The 27,192-nt window shown below is 54.4% G+C and overlaps 1 protein-coding gene across 1 annotated transcript in view; it reads right to left on the reverse strand.

Annotated features, from left to right (window-relative positions):
- Positions 1-505: 505 nt before the first annotated feature.
- The window catches only part of Htra1 (HtrA serine peptidase 1), a 46,183-nt gene continuing 19,496 nt past the window's right edge, over positions 506-27,192 (reverse strand). Inside the window, exons 2-9 of the mRNA XM_078049623.1 lie at positions 23,800-23,899; positions 23,169-23,373; positions 7,394-7,588; positions 6,501-6,533; positions 5,301-5,415; positions 3,727-3,784; positions 2,342-2,437; positions 506-1,201 (exon numbers count right to left, since the gene is read on the reverse strand). Of these exons, the coding sequence (XP_077905749.1) occupies positions 1,033-1,201; positions 2,342-2,437; positions 3,727-3,784; positions 5,301-5,415; positions 6,501-6,533; positions 7,394-7,588; positions 23,169-23,373; positions 23,800-23,899 (971 nt within the window). The 3' untranslated portion in view covers positions 506-1,032. The remainder of the gene's footprint in view (positions 1,202-2,341; positions 2,438-3,726; positions 3,785-5,300; positions 5,416-6,500; positions 6,534-7,393; positions 7,589-23,168; positions 23,374-23,799; positions 23,900-27,192) is intronic.

Consider the following 27,192-nt stretch of genomic DNA (forward strand, 5'->3'; position numbering starts at 1 on the left):
GGTCTAGTTCTTATTGCAGACCCAGGACAAATGGGGTGGGCTGCAGCCCTGTACATTCTGGGGACTTAGAAGGGGTCAGTCCTGGGATTATCCTGCTCTCCCAAACTGCCTTCCAGGAAGAGAACTGGCTTCTCAGTCGAAGCTGACTGTCCTGCCTCTGTCCTGCTCTGGCCAGCCCTCCACACTTGGCCCAGGGCCTGGCACAGAGCAGAGGCCTAGAAAATCTTTGTTGACTGATTGCATGATATATGAGGTCAACAGCCTCTGTCTAGTTAGAAGAGCTCCAGATGTGTGCAGAACTGTCCTGCGGCCCTCAATCACAAAGCGGTTGGCCAAGCAGGGTTGTATAACTCGGGTAAATCCGAAAGGATAGTTTTGAAATAACTGGTAGGACTGAGAGCCCAACCCTGCATGGACATTGTGGTTTAATGAGGAGCCATTGACATTATGATTGTTTCCAAAAGACTGCAACCAGCTGTTAAAAGAAGCACACCAGAGAGCAATGTATGAAGAAGTATTTTAATAGCTCAAACTCAAGAGTCATCGCACTCCCAGTTCTGAAGATTCCTAAAAGAGGGACTTGGCCGTCTCGGAAGCCAGCATCCACCCATCCATGGTCTCTGGGTGCTGACTCAGAGGAAAGCACGAACATGCCCAGGACTGTTCTGGCTCCTGCGAGGCCTTCCTCTTATCTACACAATGCGTCAACTGCATTAGTTGGACTAACACGATGACTCGGTTAAAGGAGGAGACAGGTGTTGACTGTCTAAGCAGGAAGAGCCCAAGCTGGCAAGATAAAGCACGCTGCATACATGGGGTACAGAAGGGTGGAGCTTCTGCCTGAGAATCTGCAACATTACATTTGTTTTGCCTGAACACTATCAGGAAGGAATCTGTTGGCTGGGGCATTTCCACTGAACAAACAAAATGGCGGTCCAAAGTCCCGGGTACGCCATGCCACCAGCCCAGGGTCTTCACGCATGGTCCACCGCAGTCTCTGAGGGAAAAGTGAAGCCCAGCTCACGCCTCCACCTAGGGGTCGATTTCTTCGGGAATCACTGTGATCATAATGTCTTCATTGCCCCTGCGAACAACCATGTTCAGGACATTTTCTTTCTTAATGACGTCACTGACGTCATTGGCCGAGACCACCGACTGTCCGTTGATGCTGATGATGACGTCGTTCTCCTTGAGACCACCGCTGCAACGCACAGGAAACACAAGGGTCAAGTTGCTGTTCCTCATAGTTTAACTCTACATCAACAGAGGCCCAGCACAGCACCAAAAGGTCCAGGGTGAGCAGGTGTGGGTTGAATTCAGGAAAGGGTGACTTTAAATCACCCGTGCCCTGTATCTCCTTCTGAGATTTACAGGCCAAATCCTCAATCATGGCAGAAATTCCTATGTCCCTTCGGCATTCCTGTAATCTTACGACATACCAAAGGGAGCAAGGATGCATTAGGTCCCATGTGCCACACACTGTGACCGTGGCCAAATTGCTTATAATGAGCCTTGCGGCCCAGAGAACAATTCCTTCAGGATGGGCAAATGCTTCTCTTAGGAGGCACCTCCTCCACAGGCTGGAGCTGCAACTTTAGCTCCTGTATGACAGTGTCATTATGCCGTCGTGGCCCTTCATGGTCTGGTGCAAACTTTTCTCATAGAAGGCCAGATAGGAAATGATCTGGGCTTCGCAGGCCATTCCGTCTGTCTTGCTACGACTCTGCCGCAGCAACACAAAAACCACCACAGACGGTCTGTAACCTAATGGGCCGAATTCCAGGAAAACACTTGTAGACCCTGATATTTGCATTTCGTATCATTTTCACATGCCACAAATTACTATCATTGCCTTGGAATATCTACAGCTAAGTGAAGACGCAAAAGTCATCTCAGCCCATGGACCATAGGAAAGCAGGCAGTGGGCCAGGTGACCTCCGGGCCTGCTCTGCAGTCCTACCCTCCCTCAGTGCAGGTCACCCACCCTGATCACTGACATAGATACTTCTTTCGTGTGGCTTTGATGTCACTGGGGTCACTCTTCTAAAGGTTTTGACAGGTCCTGAGGTCGTGGGGACCCAGCTGCATGGACCCTCTCTCCCAGCCAGCCTTCCCAGACTCCTGCAGAGCCTGCTGCTCTGGCTCTTCCCACCTGATGACCCCGAGGGAAGCGAGGACCTTGGAAGGCAGGAAATGCCCTTCCATGAATGAGTCCTGCTCCGGACCAGATCAGATGACCTGGCTGACCGTGACCACATTTATCAAGAGAGGACACAGTCACTGAGCCAGTATAAAGACAGCACTGCTCCGTGAGGAGATCAGGAAAGCACGTGGCACTCACGCTTCTGCGGGGGTATCAGGAATCACTTCAATGATGTAGGCTCCCGAGAGCACGTCAGGGAAGTCTCGGTGGCGATCCTTCAACTCTTTGGCTTTGCTGCCGGGAGAGAAAGACTCGTGTTAACATTAAGTACCAATAGACTGTCCTCTGCTGACACTCACCTTTTGCCCCAAGTCCTAAGTAAAATGCCTTCGAGAGTTCCAATTCTACTTTAAATTCTACTACGAGTTTAAATTCCACTACTAGAGTCAAAGGTTTACTATGTGATAGTAAGGAAGCACTTGAATATTATTATTCCTGTTATTTATCAGTCAGTTAATAGCAGTTACCCTGAAGGAGCAGGACAGTCTAATAGTTGGCCTGGTCTACAGCCCTAGCTCTGCTATTTGCTATCTGTGTTACCCTGGGCAATTGCTTAACCTCTCTGTGTCTTTGCTTCCTCGGTTACAACATGGGGCTAGTAATGGTACTGTAGGACATGGTTGTGATGAGGTTCAGATGGGGCCATCGAGGTGCCCAACCCAGTTCCTGGCACAGAGTAAGCATATGATAGTCACTGTGGCTGGTGACAGTTGCCACCGCTCACGGAGCCAAACCTGGCTGCAGAGCAGGAACACCTGCATTGCTATCCTCATCCTAGAAGAGGCCTGAGCACTCGGGGTCACAGCTGGGAAGCGTCAGAGCTGGGAAGTCAGACCACTCAGCCTGCGCTCTGTCCCTGCACCCCGGCCTCTTTGGTTCCAGAGATAACTAACTGGGTGACTTTAATCTTGGAAAACCGTCCCATCTTCTGGACCGCTAAGGAAGGTGCTATCATCCAAAACACGCATCACAATGTGCTAACAGTGAGGATGAGCTAGTAATAGAGCCACATGTCTGTGAATGCGTCCTGCTTCCTGCCACTCGGCTCCTGCTGCACTGGGGCGGGGACAGATACCCCTTTCCCATCCAGGTTCCCCCCACAGCTGGCATGCGCCTGGCAACAGGCAGGAGAACACGCCCATCAGTCACCATGTCCCTGGCTCCCTGGCCGCCCTGGCATTCCTCCCGCCTCGGCCCACGGCCTCAAGGCCAAGGAGAGGCAGGTGCTCTGGGGCTGGGCGGGCGCGTGGGGAACTCCTGGAATGTGGGTTTCAACAGAACAAGTGCTGAGAGGGCGGCCTGAGAGCACGGGGCCAGCCCCGTTCAGGCTGCGTCCGAGCGCAGGCAGAGTCCTCCAGAGGACAGAAACAGGGGGAACAAACCAGAGGGCCAGGCAACAGCCTGCTCCTCCCAGTGTGATTAAGTTTGAGCAGGAGCTGAGATGGCTTCTCTCTCAGGGGGATGCCAGCCTGGTGGGATTCGGGGCTACCTCAATGCAGGCAGACACACTCCTGCTTACCCACCTGGACGTGAGTGACATCATTCGGATCCCTATGTACTTCTTCTTGGTGATGGCTTTCCCTGGTGTAACAAAAGGGATAACGGGTCAGCCCAGTTGGCAGGGGTGGCAGGGACACAGGAGCCAGGGGTCTGATGCTATAGTCTGCAGCGCAGGGTCAGGGCCAGGGTGGCATAGGCTGGGGCCGGGTGCATGCTGGTCTGGACTCCTGCCTGCTACGGGAACTTGGAAAAGTCCCTCCATCTCAGTTAGTAGACAAAACCCTACGAGGAGTCCTTAATCCTCACTGTCACTGACCTCTGGCCCTCCCCCAGGCTGGCTCTCTGCCCCCTCCCCCTCCACTCTGCCCTGGGCTGCACCGGCCTCTCTCCACTGGAGGACTGCCAGAGCCTCTTAACAGGCCTCCAGCTCCCACCTCACCCTGCAGTCCCCTCCCAGCTGGCTGCCAGAGTGGCCTTTCTTTCTAGTGACAGCAATCCGTCATAAGAGTCCCTGTTCCCGTGCGGTTAAAACACTGCCCAGGCCCCACACCTTGGTGGCGTGAGCCTCGCTCCTGGCCCTGGCTGGCTTCCTGCACCTGCCCTGGGTGATTGCTCATGGCCACTCGAGGGGACAACTGCCTGCTGTCTGTGCCCACTCCACTGGCCTCTGTCTGCACTGCCCCCCACCCACACACACGCTGGCTCCCGCTCACCCAGTCTGGATTGGGAGGCGTCTCCAGCCTCGCCGGCTCCACGGTCAGTCCTGCCTGTCCCTCCCTGGCCATCCGCCTGCCTCATTTTCTTGGGGCACTTGTTGCTATACGATGTTATCTGACTGCTGCCAGCTCCGCCCTTCCCAGCTTAAGTAAACATCACACCTGCAAGGGGCCTGTGGGCTGCCCACACCCAGTCCGCAGCCTCCACAGAGCAGGGGGATGCAGACATCTGCAGAACAAATGTGCTCCCTGAATCTCAGTTTTCTCGCCATGAAATGGGACTGTTCATTCCTACCTAATGGGTCACAGGAGTCAAGTGATGTAATGATAACTGATATAGTGCACAGAAGTCACCTGGGCCCACGTCTGAGACAGACTAGAATGAGAACCAGATGAAACATCCATGATCACAGGACAAAAATGCTCCAATACCTGTGACCCGGTACCAGGGGCCGGCTAGTCCTGTTAGAGTCTGTAAACAAGTCAGGATGGCGCCTGGCATTTTGCAGAGGGAGTGGTTTGTGAAGTAACGCCATCGAGCCATTAAGTGTGGAGATTCCTGATTGGTTGACTGCTATATCTAGTTTATGTTAATTAAGATAAGCTGTGTGGAATGTATATATACCCCTCCTGTCCTACAATAAACGGCTCCCACTCCTGCTGTATTAATCTACACAAGTTGCTCGTCACCCCCCCCCCCCATTAGTTTGCCCAGCCAGCCGGGCTGCGGCATAGTCCTGGGCATCCCCATTCAATTCCTGATAGGAGCCTACTCTCGACTGGTTTTAGGGACTGCCATTGTGCCCCGCCCCATATCATCATGGGGCAGTAAAGCTTTAGAACTGATCTTCAAAGTCCCAGGCTCTCTGGACCTTGTTTACCTTTGGCCTGCCGGTCATGGGACTCGGTTAGAAACTTCTTGATCTTGTCAGATGGAATTGCAAAGGAGATTCCAGCAGTCACCTTCAGAGTGTTGATGCCAATCACCTCACCGTCCTGAAACAAGGACAATGGCTTACTGCGTCGCCTGGGCTTGGCAGCTGGGACCCCCGGGGAGCAGAGAGTCTGCATGAAAGAGGCCTGGACATGGGCAGTCAGCTTCAGAAGCAGCACACAGGCCAGAGCAGAGGCCACAGCTGTGTGCAGTTTCAAGACACAATGCTGGCTCCTCTCAAAGCGAATGCATTTCCCCAATCTCTGAATCTTGAGGCCTTCCTGCCTCTCCCATTTCCAGTGACTTTGAGGCAATAGTTGCCTCACTGATGTCAGAAATGACCTTAGAGCCTGGGAACTGACCCCCCCACCCACCCACCGCAGGAAAGTGTCTCCACAGATGCTGTGACTGACCGGGAGACAGAGGGCAGGGCAGTGTCAGAGTTGCACCTCTTAGTTTCCTCTGCAGGGCAGGGAAGACTGCCAAGACAATAGCAATCACCTCTCACACTTCCTGCAAGTGCTCAGATTTCAGGCCCAATACCAAGGGACGGAGGGACCCTGCAGGAGGCACCGCTGTGCGGGCCTTGCCCAAGATGACCTTGATTCCAGCGTCTCAAGTGGCCCTTGAGCCTCGCTCTGGCTCTGACAGTCTGTGATTCCAGGTTTTGCTTTTCACGCTCAAGGATGTAAGTTCAGAGGGAGGGAGATGCTGTGAGCAGCCTGCTCCTCCTCATTCCTCAGGTCTTGAGGGAGGGCTCCTGGCCTGGGGAAGCTCCTCCCTGCTTCCCTGCCCTGGGGACTGGATCTGGAGGAGGTGCTCCCTACAACCCACAGCTCTGCTGCAACCTTCAGCACAAAGCTGCTCCCTCTCTGGCCTGGACTGGCCCCGGACTCCACTGCGTTGGCCTGAGACTGTGAACACCAGCGTGTCCCAGGGCCTTCCCTCCCCAGCCTCAACTCTGGCAGGCCCTACTCCTTCCAGAAAAGGTGTATAGGGTGATATGCAGAGATACAGTCCACTCAGAGCTCACTTCACAAGAACTGGATAACACGCTTTTGCAAGTTCATGTTCAGAAAGAAATTAAAACAAAACAGCACGCACACAGATAAAAACAAACCTCGACATGGGTAATGACAGGCCTTACCAGGTTTACCAGGGGGCCTCCCGAGTTTCCATACTGAAAGAAACAGAAAAAGGAAGGTTATACTTGTGTCGTAACATGCTTCAATCGGTCCTTGCCTGGCGGCTTTCTGAGCACCGGGCCTGGAGTATGGGGTCCGGTTCTTCCCTGGGATTTGTAACGATTCAGGAACTTAAGGGTTTGCCATAGAGGGGGAACTGGGGGCTCTTAGAGTCAGAGGCCCTACCGCCTCCAATCCCACTCTCTTGGCCTGGGGTGAGGCCCACTGCCCACTTGCTCCTGGATCATGGGGTCCAAATCTGCACAGCCCCCTTGGTAGGTCCCCTGTCTGCTGCTGGGGCTGGAATCCATATGGTCTGTCCTGGTTCCAGAACCTCGTGCAGATTGGAAGGAAGTTTGAGAATAAAACCTACGAGGGGCAGAGGCTGCACCAACACACCATTTCTGAGAGCTCCAGTCTCAGGAGAGGGCATGGAGGCACAGGCCCGGCACTCAGGCTGTGGCCTAGGGCAAGGGCAGAGGGCAGAGCTCAGGCCACCTCGAGGCTACAGGGCCCTGCGAAGTGAGTGGCCCTCTTGCCAGAAAGGGAGGCTCTGCACATCCTCAATGTGCCCAAGGGGCCTGTGGGGCAGGGCAGCCAGCAACCTGCCCGGGCGGGATGAGGCTCCCCTTGCCATGCAGCCCTGGGCAGGTCTAAGGCCCCTGTGGTAGGAGAGGCAGGGATGGCTCTGGGTGCTGCCCACCCTCGGGGTCCCTCGGCGTCCCTCGACTTCAGAGGTTCAGAGGGAGCCCCCGTGCTACAAGGATCCTGACTCAACACCTGGCTTCTAAGCCTGACTCTCCTCTGGCCAAAGCCTGCCCCAGACCCCAGCGGGTGGAGGGAGGGGCCGGCTCACGTTGATGATGGCGTCCGTCTGGATGTAGTCCATGTCCGAGTTCCGGAGCCCGAGCTCCTTGCCGCCCCGCTGGGTGGTGCTGACGATCCCGGTGGTGACGGTGTTTTGGAGGGAAAACGGGCTCCCGATGGCGACCACGAACTCTCCTGGCCGCAGCTCCGAGGAGCGGCCGAGCAGCAGGACGGGCAGCTTCCCCTGCAACCACAGGGCTGGCGTTGCTGCTTGTCTCACGTGACAAGACAGATAAACGCACAGACACGGCGGAGCCCCGAGCGGTGACGGGCACGGGGCACCAAGCCCATGGAGGCTGGGCTCAGGACCCACACGCCCTTCTGGGGACAAGGGAACCCGCTTAACCCACATGTCGCAAGTAAACCCTGGGGCCAGACCCCACGGAGGCCACCCAGGGTCTCACCACAGCTCGCAGCTCCCAGCAGATACCTGCTCTGGACCTTCAAGGCCAACAACAGGGGGAGAAAAACCGGGTTTGGCATTTCTGTTGGGGGGCTGAGGCCCAGGCAGGAGCCTGAGCCCACGCAGGCCTCTGGGTAAGCAGGGAACCTGCCCATTTCTCCCATGCTCGCTCCTCCCAAGGCCCAAGGATTGGGTCCTGCCACCAGGGACTTGCTGACTTGTTGGGTAGGCACAGGGATGGCCAGGGGCCAGCAGCATCCAAGACCTGAGTAGTGGGCCACCTCTCCTGTCCTGAGAAGGTCCCCAGCACCATCTCTGGTCCCCAGCCTGGGCGGGAGTCCATCCCCAACACCCCATCAAGGCGGCGTGAAGTTGGAAGCCCCGAACAGCTCTTTAGAACAAGACAGGGCCCAATCAAGCCCCTCCGAGAGTCCCAGGACTGAGGGGGCCTCCCTGTTCCATCAGGGACACCTTCAGGCCCCGCTCTCTTCCTGCCTCTGGCACAGCCAAGCTACCTCCCAAGTTCTGAGCTCCTTCAACTTCACGGAGTCTGGCATGGATGAGGCCAGAGAGCAGAGTCGAGGCCTGTCCCCGAATGTGCCCACCTGAAACAAAGAGGCCAAGGGGCCAGGTGCGGCAGAGGTGGGCTGCTCTAGCATCTCCTCTGCCAGGGACGGGGCAGCACCTGCAGGTGAACTGGGGCTGTCATTATGCACATTTAACAAAGGAAGACATGAGTCACTCTACAGAGAGGGATTCAACCCTGGGACCCCCCCTGTCTGCTCTACAGCGCCCTCCTGCCCCAACACACCCGACAAGGAGATGCTGAGAAAACTCAAGGAGGAAGAAAGGAACGTAGAAGGGGGTGGGAACCTACAGTGACTAGCAGACTGTGAGGAGGAGGAGGACGCCCCTCAGCTCACAGACACAAGGCCCAGGAGAGCACCATCCCAGGTCAAGAGCAGACGGGGCCAGGCCCGAGCTTCAACCACTGGGGCCTGCAATTTCCTCATCTGGACAGTGGAAATCATGTGGTCCACCTGCTTCAGTGTCTATTGTGAGAACCAAGGGACAGAGAGTCAGGGCTGGCATAGCATCCGCCAAGCCAGGTGCTGACCGTTGTTAACGGGGTCCCTGCAAAATCCCGTGGGGAAACTCCGCCTATGCTGCCACAGGCCAGTGTGCCGTCACCTAGCAAGACACAGCTCCACCCTGACTGTGACCCTTCCCCCTGGGGTCCCTGTGGCCAGAGCCTGCAGCATTCCCCACGCTCCTTATCGACCTTAGCATCCAAGGCAGGCAGGGAACTCATGTGTCTCTCTGGGCCCGTGCCAGCAGCCTGTGCCAGGAATGACTTCAGCAACCACTGCAGAGAGGGGCAGGGCTGGGGGCTGCTGACGTGCACTTGGCCTCTCCCCAAGGGATGGCCTTGAAGGACAGGCAGGGGTGGCAGAGGCTGCTGGGGCAGGTCAGCCTTCCACCCAAAGAAAGAGGGCTGCAGACAGGAGGCCAAGGTGGGACCCTAACAGGGGCTCAGGCGCAAACTGGGAACCAGGCAAGACGGTTCCAGGCAGGGTTCACTGCGCATGGCCACCCCTCCATCTCCTGGGAAGGCAGCCAGGAGCGGCTCCATGTCTCGGGGCATTAGACGCAAAGACCTGAAGACAGCTCTGCCCGTGTCTTCTGTTCCAAGTCCGATCTCAAGCCTAAAGGATGCTGGGAAGGGGGCAAATGCTTTGGGAGAAGCCATGGGGCGGGGGAGCCATCCACAAGGAGTGGCGTCCAGTCCTGCCTGCTGTCCATCCACACTCCCTGGGAGAGTCAGGCCTCCAGGGACGCTGCCTGCAGCCACAACAGGCCCAGAGCACCCCACGGACAAGCCTGGCCTGAGAGCAACAGAGTGGTCCACACTGGCACAGCCACACAGGCCTGGGGAAGGTGGACACCAGCGAGGAGAGCCCAGCGGTGCCTGCAGGGGCCAATCCCCCCCAGACACAGAGGAGGGGCGCACTGCACCGGCAGACCACCCGAACTGTCACCTCGGTCTAGATTCTTACTCACTTGACAACGTCAGAGATTATGAAGAGTGACCTTAAGACAGAACGAGCGACAGGATGGCCGGGGAAGGGGGCCTTGTCACATAACCCTGAATTCACGTGAAAGGAATAAACCTGCCAAACAAAGCCCTTCCAGGACACTTAGGACTTGGAACCTGATTCTCCCCGTTTTACAGGTGAGAAAACTGAGGCTGAGAGGAGGGACTTCCCATGGCCAAGGAAGAGCTGGGCTAAACAGAATAGCTCCCCAACTCTGGACTCGTGCTCCAGCACACGGCTCTAATTCCCAGGCTTCTAATTATAGGCAGAAATCCCTGCAAGGGACGGATTGGCGCTGAGCAGGCTAGGCCAGCTTCCCACTCTCCGCAGGCAGAGCTGCCTCTAGGGGCTGTTTGGCCCTGCTCCGCACAGGTGCTGGCTGGTTGCAAGCCCCTGGCCTTTCTGCGTCCTTCAAATCCAAGTGGGGTTCATTCTCAGCCGCAATCCTGTCTGCTCGCAGCTCTCTGCTGGCCAAATTCCTGCTCAGTAATTGAGCTTTTTACTCCATCACCGTCTAGACATTTCTCCAGGGGGGATGGGGAGAAGAAGTGCACAGATGGCTGAAAGGCACGGCCAGGCTCCGTCTTGACCTGCTGAGGCTGCACAGCACCTGGGGTCCTGTCCGCCCTGCTCTGGGGCCCTGGGCTGCTTCTTGCACTCCCCACATCAAAGCTGCCCCAAGGTTCCTGGCGGCAGACACTCTGTCTACGGCTCCCTTTGAAGCAGCACCGGCCACAGGCGGTCTCCACGATGCCAGCCACTCTCCCAACAGCCTCTTCACACCCCATCTCCCTGAGCCTCCAGCACACCTGCAGAGCCACCAGGGTGAGCATCCACCCCCTCGTGTCAGCAGAGGCCAGGGAAAGAGAAGAAAGTGGCCTGTGGGTCCCACTTCACACGTCCGAGTCTCACACTCTGAGGTGCTGTGTGTCACTGCAGAGGTAAGAAGGTGACCTCGGGCCCTAACAGGAGGGCCAGCAGCTCACATGGGCCCAAGTCCTTCTAGGATACGGAACACTCCATAGCAAGTCCCTCGCACCACCAGTTCTCGCGGCCTCACACAGTCCTGGAGATGGGGAGCCCGGGAGCCGCAGTAGAGAAGGGGCATCTAGGAGGAGGTGGGCCGCCCACAGCTCCAGGGGACTCCCCGATACTCAGTGGTGTCCTCAGAGCCCGAGATCGACCTGAAGAGAGCATCAACCCCTAGCACCTGCGTGGTCAGCATACTGCCAGCCAGCCAGGTGGAGACCCACTCCGGGGACGGTGGCAGAGCCTGGACGTGGGGTCCAGCTGTGCCGTGTCTACGGAATCACCAAAGACAGCCACAGGCAGGAGACTAAGCCAGTCTGGAAGGACTTGCTCCAAGCATGATTAAAGAAGGCTCTGGCCATCTGCTTAGATCACAGCCACCCACCACAAGCCTGGAGCTTCGCTGAAGGGAAACCCGCCCACCTGGAAGGACCCCTCATTGACACTCGGGGAGTCTCCGCCACGCACAGCCCAGGGTCCTGAAGACATTCACCCTCCAGGCTTCCTAACTGATGGACGGAGGCACAGACAAGCCACCAGGGCCCACAGAGTAAAAATGGACAGGGTCCATCTTCCGTGCCAAAGGCAGCTCAGCCCAGAATCTCCCACAAGGTCCAAGCATGTATCAATACTAGGAAATGGTCTGTGCTTGTTAGTTAGAGTGTTTTCAGCCATGAATAAAAGAAAACTCAGCTCAAGATGGACCAAATAGTCACCTATCCTTCAAAGCCTTGAGGACAACATCAAGAGCAAGGCTCCTTCCCTTCTATCTCCACTCCAGGCTGTCCTCATGGTCACAAGATGGCTGCCACCACATTAGCCCAGTGGAAACATGACTCCTCCAAAGAGCAAGGAAATTCCAAAGGTGCCTCAGCTTGCTCCTCACAGGGCATCACAGCACCCAGGCATAAGGCCCCCTCCCTAAGGCAAAGGATGTGAGCCTAAAAGGTACTCAGGGCTCTGCTGAGGAGGACAAAGGCTGAAGGTGGGGAGCAGCCAGCAGAGCTGACCCTGACATGGGGAGAAGGTTGGCCTGCGGGGGTGACCCTGCACAGCATCCAGTGGTGTCAGAAAGGTCTGTAATAAGTTCTCCTCTTCCATGCATGGGTTGTTTTTTGTTTGTTTGTTTATTTGTTTCAGGGGTGGAGATGAGGGAGAAATCTTAAAAGGAAACAGTGGTCCCAAATGTCCACGGGGGGCCTTGTGCCTCCACTGGGTCAAGAGGAGGTGATCGGAGCAGAGCCGGGTCACTGCGGGCAGGCCCACTCCTGCACCTGCCCTGAGCTTGCCCCTCACTTTTTCCTGCTGTCACACACGCGGCCTGTACCACAACTGCTCTGCAGGACAGATGGGGGGCAGGCTGCACATGGGGGACCCAAGTTCAAACCTCCCCCAGACCTTCACTCCAGCTCTTCTCACCAGCCCAACACCAAGGAAGGAGCTGCTCTGTCCCTCAGTCACTCCACAGAGGCAGATGACCAGGTGGGCGTAACAGAACAGGGCCACGTGGGCGTTAAGAACAGAGACCAGCAAACGGTGCTGGCTCAGCACATCCTCGCAGTGGAGGACTGGCCTTGCTATGTCCCATGGTATCCTCTTGGGAGCCCCTGCCCTGCAGCCCAGCCCTGGCGGGGGTGGAGGTAGAGGCAGGCCTGGGCCATGGCCTGGGCCTTGAGGCATGGTTTCCACAACTGGACCCTGGATGAGCCACAAATGCCAAACTTCTCCAGGGCAGGAGAGCAGGCCTGTGCTGAGTGGTGGGCTCACAGCTCACCCTGGGCTCACGGTCCAACATCAGCAGGAGCACAGAAGTGAAGACCTAGACGACACCGCAGGTGTGTGCACACGTGCACGTGAGCACCTTGGGCTCCACTGTCCCACGCAACGGGGCATCTGGGTTTGGTGTGGGTCCTGCATCACTCCGTGACCTTGGACCACTTGGTTGGCTTATCTGAGTCTGGGTTTTCCTTCCTCTAAAATAAGGGAGCTGAGCCTGCTGAGAGCCAATGGTCATCTGAGCCCTGACAACTAGAGTTCTTTCCAGAAGACGTCACTGTTTCCAAAAATTCTATTAGTGGAAAAGAGTTAAATGGATTAAGATTGAGACGCACTAGAAGCCTTAGTAAACCTCTTTGCATACAAGTTCCAATGGGGTCAGACAATCCCTTCCACAGCAGGAGAGGAAAGGGGAGTCCTGGGACCCTCAGGTGGCGCCCTGCTAAGCCATGCCCCTGGGAGGAGCACAAACAGCCAGGAGCCCCCATTAGTTCGGCTTCTGCTCTGGATTCTGCCTCACCACCCGCGGCTGCTCTGCACTGCAACCTCATTCCCTGAAGCTTGGAGAGGAGAGCAGTAAAACAACCAATAAAACCAAATTAAAGGAGAAGCTGGCAATCTGTCCCTAACTTAATGAGCCAAGTCAATCCCTTCTTTCTCTCCTTTGAAATCTACAAAGTGCTCCTCGGTTACAGAAATGTTTTTGTTGCTGAGTCTGCAGAATCCACCCCATCCGCCAGCCGCCCAGCACGCTCGTTTTCAGAGGCCGGCGCTTCCAGACCGTCCCTGCGTTGGTTGAAGTCTGTTCCAAAGGCTAATGTTGCAGCAACTGGCTGCCACTCAAGTGAGTGATTCAATGTGCCTTCTGGAAACGGTTATGCTAACGTTTCATTTTCTTTAAGAAACATGCCACACAGGAAATAGCATGTCCCCCAACCCAGCAAAGAGCTCATGTGCCTCCTAAGGAAATCTTGCAGGGGAGAGCTGCCGGGAGGATGCTAGGTGTAAGGACATGCTCAAGAGAGAGGCCGGAGTGCTCCACCTGGATGAGAAGGGACAGGAGCATACAAGGGGAGGAAGAGTGACGGACTCGAGGAATACGGCCACACGAGATAGAGACCTGCTGCGACAGGTCATGGTATTTAGGGCCCAGCACACACACCCCTTGCTCATAAAGTGGGTTAAAAGTGACATTAAAGGCACTAAAATACAAAACTTTTTCCTTTCTTCCATTTTCTCTCTCCACTGATCTTGATGGTTTCTATTTTCTAGTTATCATCATGGTCCTTTAAGAACAAAGATACTCACAGGGCAGCAAGACACAAGGGGGCCTCACAACTCAGTGCTCCACCAGCCAGTGACGTGCCCCACACACCGTGCCGCCGTTGGGGGTGGGGAATTGAGCCAGGCATCTCTCCTTTCCAAAGGCCCACTGTCCCAGCCCACAGACAATGGATAACAAATGGAACTGCCACCCCTGTGCCAGGACACGTTAGGTACCTGGATCAGGGTAGAAACAGCTTGCTCCTGCCCAGTGGCCTGTAGGATACACCGGAGCACCATCAGCCTGAGCCCTGCACCAAGCTGCCACGGGATGCTAAGGGGAGTGATGTGCAGCCCCCCACCGCCTTTGCCCACATCTCTTTCAGCAATGTGGGGTGAAGTGACCACTGCAGAGATGGGAGGGAAGGTCAGGCAGGGTTGGGGTCCTAGGAGACAGAGTGGGAAGGCCAAGGACCTGTCCAGCGGAGGCAAGGCTCCAAGCCCCCTATGAGCACTCCCGTCTCACTGGATGATTAATAGACGGCACAAATCAAACACAGAATTAGGGTGGTGACCTTGGAGTATGGGGCCCTTCTGGCCCGGAGCCTGTTGTGTATACAGGCCACACGCCCATGAAGGTGCCCGGCCAGGGGACGAGGAGGTGGTGGGCCAAGAGGGAGATCCTTGGGATTCCGGTTAGAGAGGATGAGGGCTGTCAGTGAGGACCAAGTCAGGCGTCTGAGGCTGACGAGGTCAAGGTGGCTGCGGTGAGTGGAGGGAGAGACCAAGGAGGTGAGAGGCCAGGGCAGGAAGGCCCTGCCAGGGGCACTGAGACCACAGCACGTCAGGCTCAGAAGCGACTGTCCACCAGTCGCCATCATCCTCCGCCCAGCTGACTGTTACTGCTGTCGGGGATGGAGCGGAAAGAAACGGGATGATGGAGGGAGGGAGAGGAAGGGGAGTGAGGAGCCGGAGAGCAGAGGGTGGCTGTGCAGACTGGGGGGAGAGAGCGCCAAGGAAGGGACACCACCTTCCTCCTCGCCGTTTACGACACCACGGTCATATCTAGTCTCCCGTCAGGTATCAAGAAACGCCTGCCATTCCAAATATCCTCTCACCCACGCTCAAACCGCAAAATGTCAACAGCTCTGTACGGGCGCCCAGCAGCCAGCGACTGTATACATTCTGAGCACCCAGACGTCGTCTAGGCCAAGTCCACCGTCCGCCCTCTCCACACTCAGTGCCTTTGCTCCACCCGCTGCTCTCCACAGACCTCAGCAGGGCGACGGCAGGGCTAGGCCACGGCGGACGCTCGGTAAATATTTATGAAGTCAGTGAATAAACGAGAAAACGAACCGCCAGATGGCAAAAGTCCATCGGGATCCAAAGAGCAGACGACACCTGGTTGGCTGGGGCTGGCGCTCCGCTCAGGGCAGCTTGACTCAGGAGGCCTGGTGCAGCCTCTCAGCGACTGCTGACGAAGGGAGGGCGCTCCGGCACCCCGTGACCCCAGCACCCAAGCGCTCCCAAGGGGAGGTTCCTGGGGATGCTGCCTTGTCTTTTACTGTATTTTAAAATGTTTTTAAAGATGTATCATCTCCTCCAGATAAAAGCAATTTGAGACGTTCAATGACAAAGGGCACAAATTAATTAAATATCTATTCAAACCATGACATGGGACACAGGGAGGCCAGTGGACTCTGAAAGCTGCCTGGTGGACAAAGCAAGGAAGGAAACACTGTGAGCCACATGCTCCAGTTATCAGACTCCAGTGCCCTGCTTAGCAAAAGTGACCGATTAATTAGCACGTTTATTAGCATAATCAGTCCTCGATTCACCAAGAGGTCTTATTTCTCCCTTGGACAGAGAGAGGTCTGGATGTTTTAGGAAAACAGTCACAGGAGACCCCAATCTCCTGCTGTGAGTGAAAGGTCAGGAGGAATCCTTTGTATTTTCAAACTCTTAGGAAATTGACTCCTTATGACCTTGGAGCTTTCTAGAGTATGAGCAGGAATCCCAAAGAACCAAGGCCAATAAGAAATGGACAATAGACAGAAAAACCAACTAACCAGAAACACTGGCTTTCATTCTGGAAGGTTCTAATAAACTCACTGGAAAATAACCGTTTGCACAGGGTCCAAGACCTAGGTCCTCCAGGCTTGGCATGAAAGGAGAATTGAGTAACCCCCTCCGCAGTGCTCTTGCCCTCCACTGGCCCTGGGGCCGGCTCTCTCTGTCCCTCCTCTCAGTGGGCTATCCCTTGCTCACAGAAGCTCCCCTGTCCACACCTCCTTTGGAGGCCTTCCCAGGCCCGACGCCCCGCCTTCCTGTCTCCTTCCTCGCACTCCACCTGTTCCCACAGCAGACCCGCCTCTCCACGGCTTTCCCCATCTTGCCGCAGCCTCAGCTCCACAGAGAGAACTTGCCCAAGACAGACGCTCACCGGGCATTTATGAAATCAGCAAATGAATTAGGAACAACTGACTTTAAAAGATCCGGTAGGATCTTAAAGTCAGATAATGATCCGTAAAAATACTGTGGGATGGGAGCAAACTCCTTCCTACCAAAATCACAAAGCAATGGGCAAATACCAGGCTTCCACTGTATCTGGCAAGACCAAAGCGTCATCTTCAGCAAAGAAGCACGATTCCTCCCAAGAGGAAGAGCAAACAAACCGGCTTCTCTGCCTCCTTCCCCTGGCCACGTAGCACTTCTCCTCACTTGGTTCTTAGGGGCATTACTTCTCAGCCACTGTCAGCAACTCCAGGAAAAGGTCACCATCTACCAGTGGGGTTGGCAAGCCTTTTTTATGTAGTGCCAGAAAAAGCAAATAGGTTTGGTTTCACAGGTCGTATGATCTCCATTCCAGCCGTCCAACCCTGCTGGTACAGGACAAGAGCAGTCATAGGCTCTTCATGAATGAAGGAGCACCCCTGTTCCAATAAAACTTTATTTACAAAATCAGGCGGAGGGCCGGATCTGGACGGCAGGCTCTATTGGGACCCTGGACTCTAATACACTGCCATCAGACTGCCAAACTCACTGAACTGCCAAATGGAACCAATTTTGTCTCCTCAAAGTGAAGAGAGCAGGAGATTCCCATGGGGGCACCTGCAGACTCAGTCCCCATAACCTGGGACCTGGGACCTGCTCCGTCAGAACCCTGAGGAACAGTCTTCATCTCATTCCCTGGAAAGCGTGCCAGCAGGACAAAGTCACTGCCATATTAAGAGAAAAACAAGAGCCAAAGAATTTCCTCAACCATCAAAGAAGTTCCTGAAACAGGGCCAGAAAACACACAGGGCCCCAGTTCAGAGGTTGGGGAACTGAAATGTCTTCCCATGCCAAAGAGAGCAGGAGGGAATGAAGGAACCCCGTCCCCATTCACCTCTGGACGAAGGCCGGCTCGGGGGACAAAAGCCAGCTCCCACTCGCTGTCTGGGTTTCCACCCCTCATGAAATATTCATCCCCACCTCCCCAAAGACGGTCAAGATCAATTTGGTAACAGAAGCCACATGACGTCAGCAGGTCCCTGGCGACTACAGCGAGCGGGACGGGAGCCCTCGGAGTTCTGGAAGGAAAAGAACACCACAAGACAGTGGTGCAGAGGGAGTGGGGGAGAATCCAGAATGGAAAAACACAGAGACAAATCCCAGGGCAACTGCAGAGCGTGCATTCCTGGCCAGCTGCTCCAGGGACACCCGCGACGGGCTCCGGAGGACACGCAGGCCCTGCTCTCCGACTCGCTTTGGGCAGCTCGTGCGTCTTAGTCAGCGCCCTCTGACAATCAGTTTGCCTGGAGAGAACCAGCATGAGTCAGACTGAGGCACGCCACCCCCACCTTGGCCACTGCCTTGTCCCCAGAGTCTGCCTGGACCCTCCTCACTCAGATAACTCAGGGCAGAGTCACCACACGCCAGGCCAAATTCTGATAGCTGGGCACGGAGAGTCCTGGATGTGAAAGGCCCAGTGTCCTCACTTCCCCCCACCCCAAAGTGACCCTGTTCTGAACCTGATGATCAAGTGACAGCCATCCTGCCCCGTCAGCAAGCTCGAGGTAAAAAGACCCTCTGCAAACACAGCCCCCCAGCCCTCACGCTGTGCTCTGGCCACTCTAAACAGGTCTGTGGGAGTCACCAGCCTGAGGGCGGCACAGGTCTGAGGGGAAAAAGAAAACCAGCTCACAAGACTCGCCACAGCTGCTTGCAAATAAAAGCGGCCACAGGAAATCTGACTGCCTCGGTACTTTGAGTTACCTGAGACCACAGACCTCCCCCAGCACCACAAAGCCCTGGGCAGCTGGCAGAGGCAGGGGCCACCTGTGTAGCAGCAGGCCCAGCTCCTCCCCGGACAGAGGGCTCCACATGCACTCAAGAGGCTGTCGTGGAACGCCCACACTCTGATGGGTGAACGAGATGAATGTGTCCCACTCCTTCAGCAGAGGTGAAGACGAATCAAAAATAAGTGAGGCCAGGACTGGGGGCGCAGCTCAGTGGTCGAGCATGGTCTTCACGTGTGCAAGGCCCTGCGTTCAAACCACAGCACCAAATACATACAGGAAATAAATGAAGCCAGCCAATGCAGCCCGCACCTGCAGTCCCAGCTACTGGGAAGGCTGACCCAGGGACATCACTCAAGGCCATCTGGGCCACAGAGTAGGACTCCCATCTCTAAGTAAATTAACAAGGAAGCTGGTCATAAGTTGTGATAAAGAGGTGAGGGGGCATGAGATAGGGATCATGTCCAGACTTTGTTCCCACATGAGGGGTCGGGGTTGAGGGGCTGAAGGATGGGGAGCTATGCCACACAGGGGGTCAGGAAGGGATGTCCCTGGGGTCTAGGCAGGATGTGATCACAGACCTGAAGGATGGGGAGGCGTCAGGGAAAGGAGATGTCCAAGGCCAGGGGTGGCTGGGCAGAAGTGAGGAGGGAACTTACAGAGGGCTCCAGATCAGTAGGAACAGCCCAGGTAAGACATTGTGACCTCTTTGCAGCAACAGTGGAAGTCCATAAAGCTTTTACACAGGACAGGCAGAGCACCCTCTGAGAGAACCAGCACAGCTGGAAAAACAGCTGTAACAAAGTAACTTTCCCCCCTGCCTCCCTCCATACCTCCAGGGTATTTCTGCCCTGTGCTCCTGGCCTAAAGAAACCCAATAGCCCCCTTTCCCCCTTCTCTCCACCCACCCCCACATCTGTCTCTCTCTCTAAACTGCTCAGGAAAAAAGGAACCCTGCAGACAAAAAGCTGCCACTGGATGAGGTTAAAAATACTCTGCGCACACGCCAGTGGCTCATGTCAAGCACATTTGGAAACAGTTTGTATCCCAAGCTGAACTGGTTTGCCCTGGAAGCTGCTTTCCATTAAAGTGTTTACAGACACACTGTCCCTACATCCTGGGACTGTCCTCCTCCAGGCTCCCGCTGGCCCGTGGAGGGTCCTAAGGAAAGGGGACTTTCCACCCTCGGACAGCACTGTAGAAAGGGCGGTCTGGTCAAGTTGGAGGGCTGGGCCTCCAGGGGACACCCGCCTCCTCCAGCATGTCGGGTGAGAGGGCTGCTCGGTGGGCTGTTCCCCAAAGTTCTGCAGGGTCTCAACACGCCCGGCATGGTGGGTGCACAATGTCTTCTCAGCAGAGAGGCAACAAAGAATTCTTTGGTCACGATCCCAGAAACAGCTCTGGCAACTGCAAGCCCCTGGAGATGGGAGGGGCGGCCAAGGGCAGGAGGAGGTGCAGAAGCCCAGAGCTGGGCTCCCCGTGGGGCGGGGCCACAGTGGCTCCTCCACCCTCCTTCTGTGGGCAGCACCCCATGTGGTCGGCAACTCCAAGGGAACTTGCTGGCCTAACTGGGTCACATGTCCATCCCTGGGCCGTGGGGGTTGGGGCACAGGACAGATGTCCGTGGCCCCTTCCATTTCCTTAAAAGTGTCAGGAATGCCACCTTCCAAGGGCAGCAGCAGTGTGAGTGGTCGAGAACCCTCTGAGTAACTCATGACGCTGCAGAGGAACCCCAACCGTGAGCCACCAAGTCACTGGGCCCATGGATGTGGCAGGTGGCCACACTCTCTTCACGGGGCTCTTCATAGATGGCCCTGGGGAGACTGGGCCATAGTCTTTCACGACCAGGTGCCACCGTAACCAAGTTCCTTCCTAGGGCCCGATTCTGCGGCTCTGCCTGCCTGTGGCTCTGCCTGCCTTCTGCTCTGCCTGCCTTCCCAGAGTTCCCCTGGTCTGTTACTGTGTTGTCACTGTCCCTGAGATGGCACAATACCAGGCAAGCTCATGCCCCATCTGCTGCCCTCCTCCCACCTAAGACATCTCGTGCAAATGGGTGAATCTGTGCAGGGATTCACTCACCCAGTGGGGGGCTCCTTCCAAACCGAGCCTCATGACCAGCCAGACTGCTGCCCCACCCCCACCTGGCTCTCATCAAAACAAGGGGACAAAAGGGAAAAGCCTGGAAGAGGTGTCTTTTCTCCCCCTACTTCCAGCTAATCAGCAAAAAAGAAAAAAGGGAAAAAAAGCAGTTAGTCAGTGGAAAGCGGCTTTTGTGTGAGTGTCTGCAATTTAATATCCTTTCATTTCCGATTCCATTCTGAAAAGCCACATCAGTTCAATTTTAAATTTTCCAACACCCTTTTTTGGGGGCTGGCAACACATGTCACGCAGCAGGCTGCTGGCTACACAGCTGGACTCCCAGGGACAGCACAGCTGCATCCGAAGCCCTCTGCAGGCCTCGTCTGCTGGAGCACCCACGTCTTGCCTGGAGAGCCAGCGATGACACGAGGCTCCAGGCTCCACTTTGGCTTAAAATCTGAGAAGATCCCTGGGCCAGGAGCAATCGCACGGAATGCACCACACATTCCAAACACAGAATTACTCTGCGGGGACAGTGCAGGCATGGTGCAGGCCAGCACCCGCCTGTAGACAGCTCGGCCCCACGCTGGCCACCCTCCAAGGGCTCGGAGGAGCTGAAAGTCACAGATGTGGCCACAGCCCGTGCTATTCTGGCTGCCCTCCTTCCGGTGAGACAACCACGTCCTGCACACCTTTCTAGCAGAGTTCTAAATGGGGATGTGCCAGCCTTCCTACAGGCTATTTAGAGTGAGCTGTCCCATCACAAAGAGGACAGGCTCCATCCCTGAGCTCGTGGCCATGGGCTTGGGCACTTGGGGAGCAGCAGCCTGACTGACCAGGAGGCTGGGGTAACTAGGTGCAGCTGTGTGGCTTCAGATCCATCATTTATACTCTCTGAGCCCTGTTTCTCCCTCTATAAAATAGGGATGATACAGTTATCTTGCATGCAAGTAAATGAAGGTGGGGCCTGGCCCAATTATCTTGTGACCAAGAAACAATTTTCAAAGATGAGCTGTTGCTAGAAATTCCACGGTGACCTACCAGAATAACACACAGTTGTGGTCTCATGGAAGGCCACTTGCTCTGTGCATGAGCACAGAGCCTGGATCTACCCTGAGCTTCTCTGGCCTAGGCCGGGGTGCACAGCCTGAGCAGGTGAGGGAACATGCATAGATGTCTCAAAGCTTGTGTTTTCTGAAAAGCTGTCTGGGAAGGAGCCTGGAAAGGAACAGCAGCCTGGTGCTGTTAAAAAATAAATTAATAAAATGAAAGATCCAGAATCCAGAATCCTGTGCCCAAACTGAACACAGAACTAGCTCCACCAAGCAGGCCACACCTGTCTGACCTCACAGGCAACACCCAGGGGAAGTTACCCGCCCGCCCCCACCCTAGTCTAGGGTCTCTTCCTAGACCAGCCACAGGAGTCCAGCTGACCCCTCTTCCTCCTTCTATCTGAAGTCTAGAAAACTGTAAGGATGTGAAAAACCAGAAAAAGCAATTTCATTGCACTTGGCACCTGGCAAACTAATGCTCTGTAATCAACATGACGATGAGTGGGAATTTTTGATGATCCAACAAGAACTGGATTTCGTTCCAGGCATGAACACTTTGCTAAGAAATCTGCAAAGCAAAAATGACTGCAAGGAGACTAGCCAAACAGAAAACATCTTCTTTTTTGTTTTTGTTTTGTTTGTGGTGCTGGGGACCAAACCCAGGGCTGCATGCATGCCAGGGAAACCCTACCACTAAGCCGTGTTCCCAACACCAAAAACACATTTTCAAATATAACATTCCCCAACTTGAGCTCACTCTGTCTCAGCTTTGAATCCCACTTCCCATCCCTGCCAAAAAAAAAAAAAAAAAAAAACCTGAACACTCAGAGAATTCTAATTTGAGCAAACATTGCAGTCCCTGCCCCCCCCCCACCCCGGGTTGGCAGGTGTACATTAGCATATTAAAGGCTCTGAGAAGTTCTGTAAAGAGGAAATCCATTGGCTTTGTTCTAATTCTAATTGGTTTCCAAGGCCCCTTGGCCCTTTTCCTTTTGAGGTACTGAGAGTGAAGCCCAGGGCCTAGCACAAGCCTGGCAAGTGCTTTATCCGGGAGCTGTATACCATCCCCCTAAACTGTTTGAGTTTGGAAGATGGATTGAAGCCTATCTAGTTACCCTGCAAAGTCCCCAACTGGGGAGACCTGTTTTGTTCTCAAAGTAGTTGTTTGGTGTCAAAGATGGCTCATCCTAAAACCGGGTACATTCCGTGCTACATGGTGAACATATAAGATACCCGTGGAGACAGACAAAAAACTTGTAACAGATGCCTCAGGATCAGAAATAAGAAGGAGACTCAATTACCACTGTTTACCTACTAATTTCTTTCTTTTTTTTTTTCCCCTTGGTACTCTGGGTAGAACTCAGGGGTGTTCTACCACTGAGTTATATCTCTCTCCAGGGTCTGAAGACAGGGGCTGGCTAAGTTGCTTTGGCTGGCCTCGAACTTGTGATCTTCCTGCCTCGGCCTCCCAAGCAGCTGGGATTACAGGCATGCGCCACCATACCCAGCTCCACCTACTTATTTCTTTACCAACCTATTGCTTTACTTTATAAACAGTTTAAATATCTGTTGTGAAACTCTCTGATCTGGAAGGAGACCACTTTTCCCCACAGCTTTTCTGACCGCCTTCCCCTGGGCTATACTCCCCAAGGCCTCTCCCTGGGATCCCAGGAAGTCAGATCCCAGGTGCCTTTACCAGGTCTGGGTTTGGCCACCATCTTGGTTGGGACATCTGAGATCTGGGCTCCGCAGGTGGAGCACTGTCAGGGACACAGAAGCCGCTCACCTGGTGGTCAATCTTGATAAGAGCAATGTCCGCCTTTTCGTCTACATCCTTGATTTTGGCTTCATAGGTGGCTCCACTTTTCAGCTCGACTTTGACACGGTGCTTGTTGGTCACCACGTGGGCATTGGTCACGATCAGTCCGTCTTCTGACACAATGAACCCAGACCCGCTGGCCACTGGCACCTCCCTCTTGGAGAAAGGGAGCCTGGAACCAAAGGACAGAAGGTAAGCCCCCCATCCCAGATCTGTGCACCGCGCCCACCGAGGCCCTGGGGATTGGCTCTGTGTGACTCGCAGGAGGGGATCGCTGCTTCACACACCAGGTTTAACAGCCCAAGACGAAACGTCGTGCCAGTTTTTGCAACACATTGAAAAATTCCACTTAGAAAATATTCTTGGGGAATCTCTGCAGAGCCAGACGTTCTTAAAGCATCTGAAGGGTCAAGAATGTAGATTTGAATAGTCAAATGGAAAAATGTCCTAAGGGAGAAGCATTTATCATAAGGCAAGAATCTACTCAGTGACACTCTGACACTTGAATGCGTCTCAGAAATAGCACTGGTGTTTTGCTAAAGGCAGCATTTGTCATCGAAAGCTTCAGAGGTTAGAGCAAACAAGGAGGCCTCTTTACTTGCGAAACAACTCGATGTGAACCACCGCAGGAGCGATCTTCTCCACCACGTCAGCGATGAAGTTATATTTATGGCGCAAACTGTTCGGATCTTCCTGCCCTGAGAACAAAGAAAAGACCAGGCACTTAACCGTACTGTGCTTTGTGCCGCAGGGCCTGGAGGGAGATGGGTTAGAGGGAGCCCACGTGCATCACAGCACTACCATGCACACTCACAAGTACACACACACACAAGCCTGCACACTCACAGTCACGCACATACACACTCAAACGCATACACACTCACACATGCACGTGCACACACACATATATTCGTACACATGCATGCATATATATGCAGACGCTCACATGCTCACATGCATGCACACTCAGGTGCTTACATACATGCACACCTAGTCTCACATGAATGCTTGCACACACATACACATGTCTCCCTTGACTCGGGGAAAGCAGCCATTCCCCAGGCTCTAGATTGAGTGAAAACTGGGACACTTCCAGCCCCTCTTGTGACTGGTCACAGCTCCCCCAGCAGCACCTGAGCATCTGAAGATGGTGTCTCAGTTCCTCCCCAGCTGTGCCACCAGGGACCACAGCAACCCAACTCCTTACCACTGCACAGAGGGACACTCCAGGGCTAGCCTGCCTCTCTGGAGCGTCTCCTATTGGAAGTGAGGGAGCATCTATAGACAAAGGCCCTCTCTGCCTGGCTCCCTGGTTCTAACAAGCTTTTCAGGGTTGAAATCTGATCCTTTTACATAGAAGGATCACAAAAAGCCCTGCTACTACTGGGGGAAATCAACTAGTCTGACAAATTCACGATAGCATCATTTTATTATTGCTGCTTTTATCATTATTTGCTTTATCATGTGCTACCTCATTTTAGTTTTTTCTACCTTCTTCTGGAAGAAAAAATCAGATACTGCTCCCATAGTATATTTGGAGAAACTGAGGCTTACAGGTTGAGTGACTTCTCCATAGATCAATAGCATGCATATATGACAGGAAAATCTGAGCAAGGCCCCTTGACTTCACGGTTTCTCCAAATCCACAACTTCCCCACTTCGGAACTCTCCCCAGACATATCTGCTGCCCTCCTAGGTGTGCAAGATAGAAATGAGGGGATGGAAATGTTCCTTTCAAACACGAAGCCTGGTGAACATCACCCAGAGGTGGCTGTAAACAAAGCATCTGGGCTTCCTGGGACAGGCTTCCAGAGCAAAGGCTGGGCAGAGGGCAGAGTGTGACTCAGGCAAAGCCGGCAACTCCAAAGAGCTAACGCATTCCTGAGGATCTCTCCAGAAGCACAACTACTAGACCTGCCCACTGTGGATCCTTAACTCACTTCCTCTTTCTGAGGTCCCACATTGGGCAGGCCTGGGAGAACCTGCCTGCAGCAGGGCAAGATGAACCCAGGGGTTCCCAATCAGAGGAGAAGGCCGTGTTTTCTCACTAGTCTAGAAAAAGTGATCAGGAATCTGACCTGGACACTAGAAGGCCTGAGGTCCATCTTCATTCCACAGAATGACCTCTGCCTCCATGTCCCCACCTGCAAAATGGGGCCACTGTCTCTAGAATGAGCTGCCCTAGACTCAGAGTGAGTGCAGGGCTCTTCAACTTGGCAGATGAATAAATGGAGGGAGGGGCAGCAGAGGGAGGGGCAATGGGAGGACAGATGGTGACAAAAAGCCCTTGAGAGGTCTGAATTGTGTGGGTCAGATGACCTCTGACCTTTCGAGACCATCTTTTGGTGGACCAGCATCCACAGGAAACTAAACAGAAACAACTGAACCCAAGGAACATCAATGAATTGTTCAAAGATGGCCAAAAAGCCAACCCGAGAAGAAATGTTTGGCTTCTCCAACCAGAACGAGGACTGAAGGATTAAAGGAGCACCTGGCTGGGTGTTAATTCCTGATCCACTTGGAACCGGAGCCGCTGCTGCCTCACCACACCCTGGCTGGCTCTGCCCTCAGCGGCCAGTCAACTGTCCTCCTTGCAGCAGGGTCAGTCCAGGTGGGGACGGCTCATGGGTGAGGCCAGGCCAGGCAGCTCTGCCATGAGCTGCGGTGCAAGGGATGATGAGAGTCGGAGGCTGGGGAGGCTGGGGAGGCTGGGGCATCCCAGCCACTTGGTAAGGGGGGCATGCTGGGCCTGGCTCTGGCCTTAAGAGGAGCAGAATATGGCCCTGGGCATGGTGCCCACTAGCTGTGTGGTCCCGCTGTATCACAAACTCTCAAACCCACCCCTTGTCCTGCAGGCCACCAGAGCAGCACCCACCTCAGTGCCTGCGGTGCTCCTTCCTGAGCAATGCACAGGAAGCCCTTGACCAAGCCATGTATGCAGTTCAAGAAAGGAAGAAAGGAACTGGCACAGGGTGGTCAGCAGGACAGCCGAGAAGGAGAGGGAGAGGCGTAGGTGCCACCCTGGCAACGCACGTGGGTCCCCAGGCTCCTCCCAGCAGTGTCCTCATGGCCACCCACCCCGTGGAGGACTGATCCAGGGGAGGCTGTAACTCACCCCACAGCCACTGTGGGAGGGGCAGGGGCTGAGTCAGCAGGAAATCCAGGCACCCAGATGGGCACAACCCAGAGGAAGGCAACTCTGGCCCCTGGGAAGCCAGACTCTGCTCCCCCTGCTTCATCCCCTTAGGCTAGAACTAAGGCCCAGCCAGTCACCAGGACAGGAGACCCTGCAAAGTCAAGGCCTGGCCCTTCTAACTGCTGGGTCACCGTCCTGAAGGGAACCTGGCTCTGGCTGTGATTGGTGTGTAACAGGCAAGGAAGGGGAAAGGCACGGAGATCGGAAAGGAGAGAGGAAACTGCCAGTGAGAGCCTTTCTGGAAAATGCTTCAGCTCTACAGCCTGAGTCAGTGTGCTGACCAATGTCCCAGAAGTACGGCTGTAACCAGTTGCACTTCTAGGTATTTGTCTATAAAAAGTTGGTATCAAAATTTTTAAGAACATCAATGATGAGCATCAAAAACATTAAATACTCAGGGAAATGTTTCATGAAATACTTGAGAAACTGTGCACCGAAAGTTCCCAAACATGGGCTGGGGATGTGGCTCAAGCGGTGGCGCGCTCGCCTGGCATGCGTGCGGCCCGGGTTCGATCCTCAGCACCACGTACGAACAAAGATGTTGTGTCTGCCAAAAACTAAAAAAAAATAAATATTAAAAAAAATTCTCAAAAAAAAAAAAAAAAAAGAAAGTTCCCAAACACTGTCAAAATAAATCAGATACCATACTTGTGGCTTGAAGATTCATTATCTTTAAGCTATCAGTTCTCCCTAAAGAGATCTGCAGATTAAACACACTCCCCATGAATAATCTCAGCAGATATTTTTTTTTTGAAATTTGAAACCAATTTCTCAAATTTATGTGGAAAGCAAAGA

This window comes from Ictidomys tridecemlineatus, chromosome 1 (genome assembly GCF_052094955.1).
Source record: "Ictidomys tridecemlineatus isolate mIctTri1 chromosome 1, mIctTri1.hap1, whole genome shotgun sequence".
NCBI classification, from domain to species: Eukaryota; Metazoa; Chordata; class Mammalia; order Rodentia; family Sciuridae; genus Ictidomys; species Ictidomys tridecemlineatus.